General features: G+C 41.4%; 1 protein-coding gene across 1 annotated transcript in view; it reads left to right on the top strand.

Moving 5' to 3' along the window:
- Positions 1–16,344, top strand: part of Ptger3 (prostaglandin E receptor 3) — a 63,874-nt gene that overhangs the window by 16,280 nt on the left and 31,250 nt on the right. The window contains exon 2 of the mRNA XM_021660602.2: positions 14,290–14,469. Within this exon, the coding sequence (XP_021516277.2) occupies positions 14,290–14,469 (180 nt within the window). The remainder of the gene's footprint in view (positions 1–14,289; positions 14,470–16,344) is intronic.

The following is a 16,344-nucleotide window of genomic DNA, read 5'->3' as shown; positions in this document are numbered from 1 at the left end:
CTTCCTTTACTTTATTTATTTATTTATTTTTTGATGGTTCAATTTTCCATTTATTCACTGATACCAAACAGTCTGTCATGGAGTGCAGCCACCACCAAGCTGGAAGCTATCTATTCTGTCTTCCATAGTTGACATCCTATTTATAGATAGTCCCTTACTTATGATGCTTGACTTTATAATTTTTGACTCTATGACAGAATGAAAACAATAAATAGAGAGAGATAGAGAGATAGAAAAAGAGATAGAGAAAGAGATAGATAGAAATAGAGATATTTAGATACATGCTTGGCAGTGATAGGGAGCTAAAGCTCCCAGTCAGCCATGTGATAAGGAAGGGGAAAAAAAATCCCTATTCTTCAATTTGTTATGTTGTTATGCTATGACGTGTTTTTTTTTTTTCAATGCAGTTTATTCAGGAACCTTGATCAATCATCGGACCCTGGGGAAAGCCAGCCCACAGCTTATATAGCCTCTGGGTAGCCAACCCAGGTGTGCCACGTGGGCGATGCAGATAGGTCCACATACATGGAAGCAAGCCAGATCCTCAGCCTTAGCCAAATGTGGAGTTGTTTGTGACAGAGAGCACTCACCATCGGGAAGGTGGAAGGCAGAAACCAGCTTCATCTTTACGGCACGGCATTACGCAGCTCTCTACAGTTCCCCCTTTTTGTTTTAGATGCATCAGGCAAGAGTTGAGGTCTGATCTCTGATATTAGAAATAAATTGGGACTTTGTACCGATGTTCATTTAGGTGTCATCCACCCAAAGAGCATCAGACCCGTCCAATACCTTTTTCTCAGAAGTGGGAGCTGGGGCATCAACCCGCATGCAATCAGACTTGCTCTTCTCTGGGTCCAAAGCGGCTGACCCTGAGTGCAGTGCTTAGCCTCGCATCCTGAGCATAACATTTTAGCTTTTTATGGTAGCCAACCATGCTTGGGGAGACTGTCCTGCTTCAATGGCTGTAAAGGCCTGAATGATCATGGCTGCATTACGCTGTTGTGAGACTCTAATCTTGCATATACACCACAGGCAAACCAAGGAGACCAACACCAGAAGGCCTGCTAATGCTCCCATGCCCGCCCATTCCTTCAGATGATTCATGGCTGCAGCAATCCATGGTGATAATCCTGTGGCTAGTCCTGCGTCCACTCTGGTAGAATTTACTGTGATAATGGCCACTCTCAGCTGCTCCATCGTAGTATCGAATTCTCCAGTCCAATTACCTAAAATATAGCTAGACAATTGTTTAGACAGATTTGCAGCACAGGAAAAATTCTCATGTTGTATGCTAGTGACACAAAGTCCAGCATACTTTCATTGACAGCCAGGTTGAGCGATTTGCCATAGGGTATCAATTTGCTCCTGCATGAGGTCAATCCTCTGATTGAACACCATCAAGCCTCCTTTTAGTTGAGCATTAATTTTTGTACATCTAAGGCATGAGCTACATTGGCTAAAAGATTATTCAGGGTCTGAGCAGTCTGCACAGTATGACTCATGGCTAATGCCATGGTGGTAGCTCCAGCAGCCGCCAATGAGATGGCACTAACAGTGGCGGCTGTAGTTCCAAGATCCCTTTTCTGTCTGAAGAGAGTCATAGCGTGAGGGGCATCAACGGGTACAGGCACCCAGCGAGGCATGCGAGTAACCAGGGCATACCTAAATTCACTAGCATTCCAGCATTGGGCAAAAAAGCAAGTATCATCACCATAATTACTTGGCTCTATCTGGCTAATAATGAATAAAAATGGGGGATATAAACAAACAGGTGTGGGCTTATAGGAAATATTATGAGAAGCCTCTAACCCCCTCCTTAGAACATCTTGCATCAGTTCTAGAACTAGCAGTGATGTTGTCCGAGGTCTGAGTAGGTTCAGGAGACCATTGCCCCCAGGGGCGAGACGTGCTCCATGTAAATTGACTAACTCCATGTTTTCCTCCACTTTTGAAAGTCATTTAAGGTTCTTAAAAAAAGCAGATGCTGAGCCTGATGGGCAACTGTTGGGCAGAGTGAATGGAATTTTATGTAAGAACTGGGAAATAGTAAGAGCTGGAGAGGACAGGGTCTCCACAAGGAGAGCAACAGAACAAGAAAATTTGAACACAGGGAACCTCCCAGAGACTCATACTCCAACCAAGGTCTATTCTTGGAGATAACCCAGAACCCCTGCACAGATGTAGCCCAGGGCAGTTCAGAGTCCAATTGGGTTACATAGTAATGTGAAGAGGGACTGCCTCTGACATAATCTGATTGGCCTGCTCTTTGATCACCTCCCCCTGGGAGGGAGCAGCCTTACCAGGCCATAGTAGAGGACAATGCAGCCACTTTTGATGTGAACTGATGGACTAAGATCAGAAAGGAGAGGAGAACCTCCCCTATCAGTGGACTTGGGGAGTGGCATGCATGCAGAGGGAGGAGGGAGGGTGGGATTGGGAGGGGAGGAGGGAGGGGCTTATAGGGGGATGCAGAATGAATAAAGTGTAATTGACGAAAAATGCTATGACGTTTTATAGGCCAGATGCACTAAATAATTTTTAATGTAAGTTTGTTTTTTATATATATTTAACTCACCTTATATCCCTCGTCTCTTCTTTTTTTATTGTTTGTTATTATTAGTTACATTTTATTAACTTTGTATCCCAGCTGTATCCTGCTCCCTTATTCCCTCCCAATTCCACCCTCCCTCCCTCAGCTTCTCGCTTCCCCTTTCCAAGTCCACGGAATGGGGAGGACCTCCTCCCCTTTCGTCTGGCCCTGTTTTATCAGGTCTCTTCAGGGCTGGCTGTGAAATCCTCCTCTGTGGCCTAGCAGAGCTGCTCCTCCCTTGCTTCCTTTACTTTAATTGAGAAACTCCTTCAATAAATCTCTTTACAGAAGCATAAAATTCTACGTGAATGGGCTCAGGTATATCCAAGTCCTCTGTTCCACAGTCCTGCAAACGCATTCCTGAAAATATCAACATTACAACTTATAATGAATTCACCAGGAATGTTTTCCTTGAGATAATAGTATGGATAGTTTTGTTATTGCCTGCTTATGCTTTGCTCTGTACTGATTTTAGAGTTCACACTTCAAGGAGTGACAGAGATAATGGACTCCAGTGATGAAGTATCCTTGCTTTCATGGGATCCTGAGATCGTCAGGGATCTCAGTGTTTGGCGGGATAAGTTTCTTCCTATGTGCTTCCTTCTGTGGCTGTGCTGCTGCTGAACCAAATGGTATTCATTCCAGTAAACTAACAGACAGAGAGAAACTCACCAAGACAGCAAACATAAATGAAGAATCATTAAGAATGTTCATCTTCTATGAAATGCTTATTTAAATCTTTCTCAAGTTTCTCTAACTGAGTATAAAATTATTAAATGCTGACCATAATTTAAGTGGTGTATTAAAGTCAGATTTAGTGAAAAACAAAATTTTCCATGAGTACCTAAAGTTTACTATTTGTTATGGAAATACCAAAGGACAGTTGGCTTCCAGATGCCACCCATGTAGTGACCAGAAGGAAAGAGTGACAGAAAGGACACGGCGGCTCAGAGGATGATGACTAGAAAGGGACACAGCACAGTGTGTTTATCTATTGTGTGTCACAGCAACTTTCCTCCTTACTTTAGTTCACATACCCAAGTGATGAAAATGAAAAGTTGCTTGTGGATTTTCTCATAGTATACAAACAATTAACATAGTAAAACAACAACCAGCACATGGAACTTACCCAAACCCCATGACTGAGACTCAGTTTACCAAATACTTCCAACCTGTGAGTGAAGCAGGTTGAGAGTTGGCATTTCTGAGGCTGGTATTCCTAAAGGACTGTCTTCATTCCTAATGTCCCCAAAGGGAATAAGCACTAACAATGTTCCCCAGCAGCCATGATGTGGGTGAAAGTTCAATTTAGTTAACAGAGTGAGGGAAGCACTAAAAATTGAGTGTCCCCCATGTCAGAAGGTCACAAAGCCTTTTAGCATCAAAGACACCCCAGCCCCTGAGACACTTCCAGTTCCTTAAGCTGTGGATCTGACCTTGAAGGGTAACTCAGCTCCTGCTTACAGTCAACAGGACTGGAGTTAATCAGCAAAGCTGGTGAATTCCATGAGAGTATGCTTGGTGTTGGGGAAAAGAATGAATTTACATGCCATCTAGAAGTTCTGATGTCTTTGGTGAATATAAGCCTAAATGTGCAGGAAGATTTGCAAGCCAGTTGAATGGGGAGGGGGAAGGGAGATCCTGTTGCCACTGTAACAACATTCAGGAGGGATTAGAAGAGGTAAGGTCTCAGGGACCACCCTCGTGGGGATCAAAGCTGTATCAGGGCACTGGTAGGTTCCTGGTGAGAAGGACCAGGGCAACTGGTTTCCTCTCTGAGGAGTGACTTCATTTTCCTCTCTGCCATCTTCCTTAGGTTTTGGTGCAATGTGCTTGAACTTCCTAGCCACAAACCACAGGCCAGTAGGCTAGTGCTTCTGAGTGGCTGTCTCCATTACTTTTCTATTGCTGTGGTGAAACACCATGATCAAAGCAAGTTATAAAAGGTAGCATTTAATTGGGGACTATCTTACATTATTAGAGTGTTAGTCCATGGCCGTCGTGGTGAGGAGCATGGCAGCAGGCAAGCAGGCATGGTGCTAGAGCAGTAGCTGAGAGTTCACACCTGACCCAAGAGCAGGAGGCAGAGAGAGAGGCTGGGCCTTCTGATATGACGTTTTGAAGCCTCAAAGCTCACTTCCTCCAAAAAGGCCACAGCTCCTATTTCTTCCTAAACAGTTCCACCAACTGTTAACCAAACATTCAAACATACGAACCTACAGGGTTCATTCACATTCAAAACACACCACAATGACCCAAGCTGTGAAACTGTTATAACAGCAGAAAACAGACACAGGTGATATGTCACTTCTCAGATGCTATGGCCTGCATCAGTGTGTGCTGAAATATATGATATTGCTTATGAGAGAGGCGTTCTTGTGCTTTCCTGGCTGGACTAGTGCATAGTGCTCTCCTGGCAGTGGAAGGGTGCTGACAAGGAGCACTGAAATTTGTCAACAAGTATCCATACTAAACTCATATCATACATATTATGTCTTCTGCTTTTTCTGTGGGACCTATTTTGGGGGGTAAATGCTAATAAATAAGTAGAAGATAGAAATTCTTCTAATGACTCAAGATGTTTTATTTTAATCATATGCCTTTTTCTTATTCTCCAGCCTCAACTTATCAGCTTCAGGGCACTACTGCTGCTATGATTTGAATTCTAGAAAATTCTATTTAAAGTTATGAGTAAGAAGAGGTGCCTGTAGTCCATCTGAACCCTGGGAGAGGGGAGGAGGGATGAGAAAAGGGAGAGAGGGAAATAAGGATGAGGAAAGGGAGAAAGGAAGGAGGGAGAAGGAAAGGGAGAGAGGGAAGGAGGGAGGGGGAAAGGAAGAAGAAAGGGAAGGAAGGAGGAAGAAAGGGAGAGAGAAAGGAGGGAGAGAGAAAAAGAGAGAGGGAAGGAGGAAGAAAGGGAAAAGGAAGGAGGAGGAAAGGGAGAGAGGAAGGAGGGAGGAGGAAAGGTGACTATGAGATCAGTTCTTAGCTGCAAACTCCAGGCTCTTTAGATCAAAATGAAGTGATCACACTGACCCTGGTTATCACTCATTTGTAAGTGTATATTACCTACTGAGTATTATACTGTTGTGTGGGTTCCTGCAATGATTCATGTAAGAGGCTTCTAAACAGTGTGTTTCATTCTATAAGGAGGAATTTAGCTTCTCAAATTATAATGTGAAGATTGTAAGGAGAACTCTGAGAACTCTTGGAAACACTGATCATTGCTCCTGAATCTCAAAGAGTCACATGCCAGGAATCTGAAAACACCGTCGATGAACAAATGCTTTTAAACTTAAAATGAATAAACAAATGTGGGGAATGAAAACAAGCAACATCATAAAATGTTCAAAGTGGAAAGAAAAACGGAGTCAAGGGCTCTGTACCAGACTATGCTTGGGCTGCAGGAGGCTGGCTTTTCACCTCCCATATAGACTGATTCATACCTTTATAAAAATGAGGCAGAATTAATTACCCAGCAGAAAGATGAACTTCCTAGAACTAGGGGCCCATGCTTGAAAAGGTCCAAGCACAAGAAAAAGCAGAAATTTAGATAAGTCGAAGTGGAAGCTGAAAAGCCAAACTAGATGAAGTTGTCTGTGACTGAGGGACTTCAAAATGGGTTGAAGTGGGGTTCCAGGGCACAGACAGGAAACGGGCCCTGGAGGGCAGACAGGGTCACAGATGCTGTGCCTTCTGAGAACGGGTTTGAGGTTTGTTGTAAGTGGCATTTAATATTTACTATTGATATATCTTTTAGTAATGCTGTGGTTAATCGTTAACAGCTGTATAACCAAATCACTATACAGAGACTATGATTTATTTAGTTAACCTAGAACACAATGCTGGGCAATAGTTACACCATCCTAAACCTCCAAGCCCTCATAGTTTCCTAACATTTAGATTTCTCACATTATACTTGCTTTTTGTGACATATTAGGTCCAGTCCATCTCTCCACGTTGTTCCAAGACCACTCTCCACCCCTGCTCTCCCAGCTCTGCTCTCTCTCCTCCTCTGCCTCTCACTCTTTCCTGTCCTCTGGCTCCTCCCCTCTCCTGCCTACTCCTTCCTCTCCATTGTTCAACATTGTGGCTGGTTGTTTTATTTTGGCATGTTTACACAAAGTTGAGACAGGTGATGCTTAGAATAAGTATCACAATGCAATGTCTGGATTGAAACCAGAGAGTAAGGAAGAGAAATCATCATTTGAATGAACAAAGGTAAGGTATATACTTCCAAAAGAACATTGTACCAACAGAGGTTGTAAACAGCTTGTGAAATAGCCCTGGAGAATGGACACGGAGAGGTACAGATGGAACCATGAGCTTGGAGGTGACTATGTCTGTCTGTCCTTCAAGATAAAGGTGTCTCAGAGTGTAGACCCAGAGCTGTTATTTTGACACACTACAAAGTTAAATAACAGTGTGGTCCAATTAGGTTAGAAAAAACAATTCTGGGAAATGTCTTAATGAAGGAAACCTATTAATTTGTATTCTAACTTAAAAGCCAATTAAAAAGTAATACCAGGGCTGAGAAGAGTTGGTAAAATTCTTCCTGTTAAAGCAAGAGGACCTGAGTTCAGATCTCACACACTTACATAAAACCTGGACACTGTAGCATGGGCCTGTCACACACTTACATTAAAGCTGGAGGCAGAGACAGGAAGATCCCTGGAGATTGCTGCCCAGCCAGCCTTGGCTAAACAATTAATAAAATGAAATCTGATAATTAATCTATACCATGTACTGACTACAGCACAGGAAATAATGTGTTTCCATGCTATGGCTATGACAGAAGCTAGCATTTACCACAAGAAAGTCCATGCCTTTATTGAACCCTAATGAATATGTTGGCTAAGCCAAATTTTTTGATGAGCTGCACACTGTTTTCCTATTAATAGTTAAATTATACACACATTGACTGCATAGAATTCCAACCAAAAGGATCCCATTGTGGTTTTAGGCTGGATCAAGCATTAAAATCTTACTAATAAGTTACTAGATTTTTTGGTAGAGCTAAGTCATCTAATGATATTCTAAACTGAACACTTCTAATACATATAAAAATAATGTTTGTTGTGGGGAATTTGGGAAACAGACTAAGTCACAGAAAAGATACCAGAAATTGCCTTTATTCTTGCTCACTGGTAACTGTTACTAATATTCTGTGTATATACATGGAAGTTTATTCTTAATTAGTTACAGTTGCATCATGTATGTATTCTGTTTCCACACCCTGAACATTTTTTCATGTTATTTCATAATTTTAAATGGCACTGTTAGAATGCATATACATTATGCATTCAGTGACAGCCATTTTCTAGGGCTGGGAACTTGGAAGCAGGACCTGATGTAGTGGCCACAGGGGAGCACTGCTTACTGGCTCACTCTGTATTCCTGCTCGGATCCCCTGCCCTGGTTTTCCTTGAGGATGTGCTATAAGCCAGATAAACCTTTTCCTCTTCAAGCTGGTTTAGGTCAGCATTTTGTCACACCAAAAGAAGAGTAACTAGGACACAAGCACACTTTTGTTTCTGCATATTCCCTGTCCTGTCTCAGAATGTCAAGTGTTCTGCTTGCCAAAGACTGCGCTAGAGGGACAGAGCTGGGCACTGATGCCCTGTGCACACTAAATGCTTATCACACTTACCTTGCAGCCATCTTTGCAAGTTTCCTGCCAGGTGGAGGGGATGGTGGTGTGAGTGTGTTAGGGAGAATTGTGAAACCTAAACCTAAGTGCCCATCTCCAACAACAATCACAACCGTTCCAATTTATGAAAGGACTTTAACTCTTGGGTAACGTGTCAGCAATAGCCGTCATGTCTGCTCCTGAGACTGCCTTTCCCAGAGCTTCATGAATCTTTGACCTCAGTCCCCAAACTTTGTATTTGTTCTTCATTTACCCTGAAAATATGAAGTTTCCCTAGTGAGAAGTTGCCTTCCATTTCACAGTTTCTTCCTTTGTGTTTATTTTCTTTTTCAAATAGCTTTATTCTATAATTAATTTTTTAAAAAGTCCAAACATACGGATGAGCACAGGTCTCTGGTCCAGCTGGTGGTTGGCAAAAGCCAGACAGCAGAGAATGTTCCTAAAGCCTCCACTGGTGCCAAAGCCAGCAAGAGAGGAAGGGACACCGCCAGCCTTGTCTTCAGTGTTTATGAGCTGTGTGCCACCTTGTGTTTACACAGCTAAGCAAGGGAAGCCTCAGAAACAGCAGCAGGGGACCCAGAGGTAACCTGACAGCTAACTAGAGCATAGAGCAGCTGCTGGAGGGAGGCCTCCCTTTCCTGATCCTCCAGCAGTCCTTTGCATCATGCAATTACATACTTGAACAGCCCAAACTGGTTTCAGTATTATAGTGTGATGTGTTCTTCAAAGGATGGGGATTTCCAGTGGAGCAGGTTGCCCTGCTGCAGCCCAGCCGAGTCCAGAGCAAAACACCATAGATAAAAATTGGCTTATGAAGAGATTTATCCTAAAGAATTACATTAGGAATGAAGCAAGGATGTGTAAATGTCCCACTGTGGCGCCTATGAGAGGCTTGCCAGTTTTAATCTCTGCTACACAAATTAGTTTGTCTGGGTGTACTCATCTGTCAACCTCAGTGGTATGATTGGCTGGCAACTCAAGGTGAGGCACTTCTGAACCAAGGTTAGTTCTGAAATTTTCTAAGTGGAGAAATCCAAACTTGCTGCCACAGAGTAAAATCCAAGTGCAGAATATGAAAATCACTCTTGCTGGCTTGTGCTTACATATATAAAAGAGCAGGACCATGGGGTAAAAGAGTATTTGTTTTCCCCTGAGAACGCCGTGGCCAGGGGAACCAGAACAGAGTCGGCACTGCTGTTCTGGTCCTGCTTCTCTTTGGTACAGAGATTTGTCCTTCCAGTTGATAGGGGAGAGGCAAGGAACCTGGAATGCTGCCTCTCTACTCTCTGACCAGATCACATGTCGTAGGTGGCTGCTCAGAAAGAAGAGTAATGCAAGGTATACCTTAAAAAAGAAAAAGAAAACCCCTTCTGTGCCAGTTGAATATGCTTTATATGTTCCTTCTCTCCACTACAAAGAGCAGAACTGCATCAATTAATTCTACCAGAGGTTGTAGATCCATGACCAAGGTTTTCTCTTAAAGTCTGAACGGCTTTTCAGACTCACACACAAAAATCAGCATTACAGATTAGCTCCTTAAGCATAAGAAAATCCATAGGTAGATGCCAACTTGCGTCCTTACTCAAGGAGATGGCAATCTGAGGCCCTGCTTTCTTCTCTGTAATCAGTTGGAAATGGAGCACTGTAGGTGCTGCCTTCAACTCCAATTATCTGCGTGTGTCCCAGCCCATGGTTTCTGGGAAGCACTGGTATGGCTGCCCGGGTGTCAGCTATGGCTTAAAGAGCTTATTCCTAATTTTATAATCACTGAATTGCCAATGGAAAATTATAGGAAATTAACAAGCGCCAACCACTAACCACTGTAAGGTTCATGAAACCTCTGTTAGCCTCATAAAAATAATTTTAAATTATTAGTCTCATAAAATTAATTTATAATTAATGACTTTGTAAAATGACTGAAATATCATTCAGTAAGTCACTTTGTAAATATTCATGACCATGAAGAGTTAAGAAAACCCAATATTTCATTTTCCAAAAGCTGAAGATATAGCTTCAAGAGACTTTATGTAAAACAATTCCTTAAAGAGAGTCAGTAGCCAAATACATGTGGCTGTTCTGCAAGAAGTAGGCAGAACTTTTGCAACTATTAAAAATAAGGGGAGAAAGGATTTAATTAGTGTGTTCGTTACAAAAACAACTGAGTTGAAAAGAGAAGTTTTAAAGCTTTTAATCAAATACACTGAGATCTACCCATGTGTGGCTGAATAGCACAAGTTCAGCAATGTCTACTGTTAACTAGAAACTGAGGTCCCTCAGGCAGGAGTTGATGGCGATGTTTTACTTCTGCTTTCTAGTTCTTGAAAGTGTTCCTAAGACACTGAAGATGGTAAACACACTTTACCCCTGAGCAAGAACAGCATTTTTACTCCTCATTCTCCTTACTATTTATTGGAGCTCAATGTGGGGAAGGCATTAATTTTCTACTGGCTGCTATAACAAATTATGAGACACTTGGTAGCTCAAAAGCCACAGATCTTTGTCTCAGAGCTCTGTAGGTTAGTTAGACTTGGGCATCCCTGGACTGCAGCCAGTGTGTCAAGGAGGCCACATTGTTGCTTGATTTCCCTAATGTGCTGTGACCAAAGGAAGTGGTATTCTCATCAATACGCTGTTATGCTCAAGCTCTTCTGGGTAATCAAGGGCCATGGCCATTGTCTGCCAGGCTTCTGTGTCACCTTCCCCACTAACAACTCAAAGGACAGTATTCTACACCCGGCACCCGGCTCTTTCATCCCCCTGCCTCTAGTGTACGGGATGTAATATATATATATATATATATATATATATATATATATATATATATACACACTTACATATTGTAATAGTTATACCCTTTCCTATATGCATATATATTTTAGAACACTTTTTCCCAAGCATTCTTAGTTGAGTATCCCTCTTTCCTGTGCACTGCCTTTCCATCCCCCTTCCCTCAAGCCTTTCCTCCCTATTATTTCTCTCCCCCTTCATATCACGTGTGTTCTCCTGCCCTGTCTCCTTATGGCCTCTTTCTAGTTACTACATTACTGCACTTACTGGCATCTCATATTACACACACAAATATAAAGACTTTAAGCTGACACCCTTACTTGGTATAATTTTTTCTAGTTTCCAGTTCTATCCACTTACCTGCAAATTTAATAAATTCATTTCTTTTTACAGGCAAACAAAATTCCATCATGTATATTTAACACAATTTTCACTCTGTGTTCCTTAGTTGGTGGACATCTAGGCTGTTTCCATCTCTTTGCTATTGTGAGTAGAACAGCAGTGAACATGGATAAGCAGGTATCTGCATGTGCCTCCATAACAGGACTTTGAGTCCTTTAGGTACAGCTGGGTCATTAGGCAGATATATTAACAGCGTAGCACAATGGAGTGTCTGCACCAGTTTTCATTTCCACTAATGGTAAAGATAGAGGGTCTCTTCTTCTGGTACCCTTACTAACTTTTGTTGTCATTTACTTTATTAATATTATTCACCCTGACTACAGTAAGATAAACTCTCAAAGTTTTGATTTGCATTTCCCTGTCTGATAAGGATGTAGAGTATTTCTTAGCCTTTTTTGTAAGCTCTGTTTAGCACTAAAGTCCATGTTTTTGTTGAGTTTATTTTTTTCTTTTTCTTGGTGCTTTGATTCTTGGGTTCTCTGAGACTCACAGCCAAACTTCAGGCAGAGCTTAGTGAATATTATAGAAGAAGGGAGGGATAGAAGAACTAAGAAGGGATAGGAGCTCCATAAGGAGACCAACAAATCCAACAAATTTGGGTGCAAGGGAACCTACAGACACTTGATGCACCAACCAAGGACCATGCATAGGGAAGACCCAGAACTCCTGCTCAGATGTAGCCCATAGGCAGCTCAGTTTCCATGTGGGTTCCTGAGTAAGGGGATCAGGGGCTGTTTCTGACATTGACTCTGTTGTCCACTCTTTGATCACCCCCACCCTCATCCCCACCAAGATGGCCTTGCCCGGCCACAGAGGAAGAGGATCCAGGCAGTCCTGATGAAACTTTATAGGCTGGGCTCAGATAGTAAGGAAGGAAGACACCCCTTTTCAGTGGACTAGGGGAAGAGGATAGGGAGAAAAGAGGGAAGAGGGTGGGACCGGAGAGCACTACAATTAGGATATAAAGTGAATAAATTGTTAGAAATTAAAATTAAATAATATTTTAAAAGTTTTAAAGTAACTCTTAATAATGTTTGATTTAACATACTTTATCCATAATTCTAGTCACTATCTGTGTGCTAGTCTTGTGTGCTGGTTAATTTTATTCAACTTGGCACAGGCTAGAGTCATCTGAGAAGAGACCCCAGTTGAGAAAATGCCTCCATAAGATTGGGTTGTAAGCAAGCAAGCCTATAGGGCATTTTCTTAATTAATGATGGATGTGGGAAGAATGTGTGTGTATGTGTGTGTGACTGTTGGCTCCTGCCTGCAGCTTCCTGTCCTGCTTGAATTTTAATCCTGACTTCCTTCGATGATGGACTATGAGATGGAAGTATAAACCAAATAAACCTCCCCAGCCAACTTGCTTTTGGTCATGGTGTTTTACTGAAGGATTAGATACCCTAACTAAGGCACCATGTGAGGATTTAGCTAGTTGTCACATGGGTCTAGGGAGGTGAAGCCAGCCTCTGTCTTTGCTTATGTTCATAAACTGGTGTCTGTGTCATTCCTGACTCTCACTGTCAGGGACGGTGACACATGTGTTTGGTATTGCTGGGGTGAAGAAATGAAGGCAAATTACATTCTCAATGCTTGCACCAGGGTTTGTCTCCACTCCCTCCCCGCCGCTCACAAACACTTGTGGTGATCACAGCTCCTCATTTACAGTGGCTATGAAGTGCTTCTTCCTCCACTGTTGCTGTTTTTCTTATGACTAATGATTTTGAACATTTTTTTAATACACTTAAAAACCATTTACATTTTTCTTCACATGAAAATAAGAAATATTCACCCACATATACCTATTAATTCAAATATAAATATATGTGTGTGCCACATACTGATACATTCGTATATGTATGATATAATATAGCCCTTCAAATATAAACGCTTGCCAGATGTTTCTGTGCTATCTACTTAATAGATTCTAGATGCTGGGACTAGATTAGTCGGGGGTTAGCACCAAATGCCTACCATCCAGAGTTTGCTCTAATACATAGATGGAGACACCCACCACACACACATAAACAGGAGATTAAAAAAATAAAATAACATGAAATTTTCTATATATGCTTTATGTGAAATTCTTATATCTACTTTATATTAATACATGTTTTGCCTAAGTGTACATGTGTTCACCAAAAAAGAGGACAATAGATTGTCTGGAATGGAGTTACAGATGGTTGTGAATTACTATATGGGAAGACCCAAGTCTTCTGGAAGAGCAGCCAGCATTCTTAACCTCTGAGCAGTCTCTACAACCCATTAGCTTGTAGTTTTAATGAACTTAAATTTGAATTTGGCTCAGCCATTTCACATCATTAAATTATGTTTTTTGTAACTGTAAAAAGGAAATGTTAATAATCCCAATTTTATAAGTTTACCAAATGCATATAACTCCCCTTGGTACCCATATGGGAAAAACAAAACAAAAAAAAACACTGATGAGAATCACAATAATGTAGTTGTATTTTCTCCCTTTCTTATGTGTTTTTATTAAATGATAGATTCAGTTAGAATCACTGGAATTTATACTTAATGTGTCTTCATTATTGCTGGAATGTTAGGTGCCAGCCTACTGGTGAATGCGGCTGATTTTGAGATGTGTTATATCCAGGCTTCTTAAATTTCAAAAGCCAAGAACTGAGAACCCATGTGTTTTACAAAACTATGTCGTGTCAAATTGCCCAAAATGTGGGAAAATCCATAGAGCAGCCTCAGCTCGGAGCAGTGTCCTGTTACTGTGTGTGAGCAACAGTTCAGCAGTGAGCTTATGAGAACACAGGCTGCACTGGCCGCTCTGTAGAGATGTGTGTAACCCTGTCAAGCTTTGCAACAGCTCTTTGTGCTTCTTTCTTAGATAATGATGTTGAAAATGATCTTCAGTCAGACATCGCTTGAGCAATGCAAGACACAGATGGGAAAGGAAAAGGAATGCAACTCCTTCCTAATTGCAGTTCGCCTGGCTTCGCTGAACCAGATCTTGGACCCCTGGGTTTATCTGCTGCTAAGAAAGATCCTTCTTCGGAAGTTCTGCCAGGTAGCAAACGCTGTCTCAAGCTGCTCTAGTGACGGACAGAAAGGGCAGCCCATCTCATTATCTAATGAGGTAGTACAGCCAGGGCCATGAAAGAGAACACAGCCAATGAGCATACGCACAGCTTTTGTAGCTAGTGTCCCTAACCCTTATGGATGGAGGCATCTGTGGCATGCAGCTGTTTATGTGTTGGGATGGAATTTTTGATATAAAGCTAGATGGTCTGAGAAGCATAGATAATTCCTTCTGTGCCAAATCCTGAAATACAAACAAAGGAAAATCTGTTACTAACAGTCTAGTATTTTGAGTCTCTGCCAGTTGTAGCTGAGTATGGGATTATTTATGTGATGAAACACTTACGATAAACGACCTTGAGATACTTTGGGTAAGGACGGTTGCTGTCCCAGCACACTGTGTGTGGGGAGTTTGGTGTGTAAACGCTTGGGGAGGGGACCAGTCCACAGCCATTTTTTTTTGTCCAAGGATGTTGGTTGTGTTCTCTTTCATCATTGTTTCTGTTACTTTTCCTCTCATATCTTCTTTCCCACTGAAAATTTAAAGAATCTAATTTGGTTTTTAAAAATGTATAATGTATCCATATATCTACTGTCTTGATACAATTAAATATTGTTCAATAGATTATTAGCTCATAACCTTACAAAACTTAACTTTGATTGGATTGGTATAAAGTTTATTCCTTAATTAAATAAGATCCAATTTCTCTTTTTTCAAATAAGACAGTTTAAGTCTACCCACTGTTGTGAATTGTTCTTTCCTCTGAATCCATTTTACATTCTTAGACGCCTGGAGGAGAGTCGTCACGAAGCAGGATTTCAGAATGTTACCTAAGACTCAATTGAGGACTGTAGGTTTGTCCTGTTTCCACCAGTGTTCTCTAGTCTTTAAATACTGACTCTGATTTTAGAACAAATAGAAATTTAGAAACTGAAAAAAGATTTGCCATAGTTTGGCTTTCTTGTAAGATAGGAATATTAATGATGACTTCTTAGCCTTTGCCTACCCTCAGGTTAGTGTTCTTAAGCAGCTCTGTGTCCAGGCTGGCTTTTCATACAGCTTACCAGGTACAAGGCTTGATGCTTCGGCTATTGTCTCTTTGAGTCACAGGTAAATTACAACCAGAAGCTTTAGAGTTCGAGGGGTTAAAAGTTACCCCACAAGCACTGTGCTCCTTTAGGAATATCCCAGACACTACCCTTATTTTTTGGCACCCCCATTTTGCAAGTTCATTAATATATAATGTGAAGATTTTTATTTGACTTTATTGCTTCCTAGTTTCTTCAAAGCTGGAGATTTCTTTCTGCTTCTTACATAATGGCATTTTCTCGTGGTTAGTACCAGTTTGGACGAGGGTTGATTGTAACTGTCACACTGTATCTGTTAGATAAATTGTAAAGTACGGCCTAAGTCAGCAGGATAATCAGTCTAAATGCTCAAGTCAAAATGAGTCAGAACTTAAAGTCCAGTGGAGGCACTGGCATCATCCAGGATAGCTCCACAATATATATGTGAAGATAAAGATAAGCATAAACCTATACTAACCCTGTTATAAAAATCTCCCTTTGATATGATTCCTAGAATATGGGACAAATTGTCCTCCCCAATGCTTAAATGACCTTATAAAAAAGAGGTTTTGCTTGGGGGTGGTCCTGAAACCTCCTGTGATCAGGTAGACACACTCTGCTGGATATGAGTGGTGATGTCTAATTTTGTTACAGATTCCCACATCTACTATAGACCAGAAGTATAGTACTTTCCAGTAAGTATTGTTCTGCAAAACTTCTGCTCACTCTCAGGGCAGTTGACACATTTGTTACAGCTTGTCCAGCCATTAAACAAATACGTTTTATTTAGTTGAAC

The sequence above is a fragment of the Meriones unguiculatus genome, chromosome 10 (genome assembly GCF_030254825.1).
Source record: "Meriones unguiculatus strain TT.TT164.6M chromosome 10, Bangor_MerUng_6.1, whole genome shotgun sequence".
Classification (NCBI taxonomy): Eukaryota; Metazoa; Chordata; class Mammalia; order Rodentia; family Muridae; genus Meriones; species Meriones unguiculatus.
This window is presented reverse-complemented; position numbering and strand designations above follow the sequence as displayed.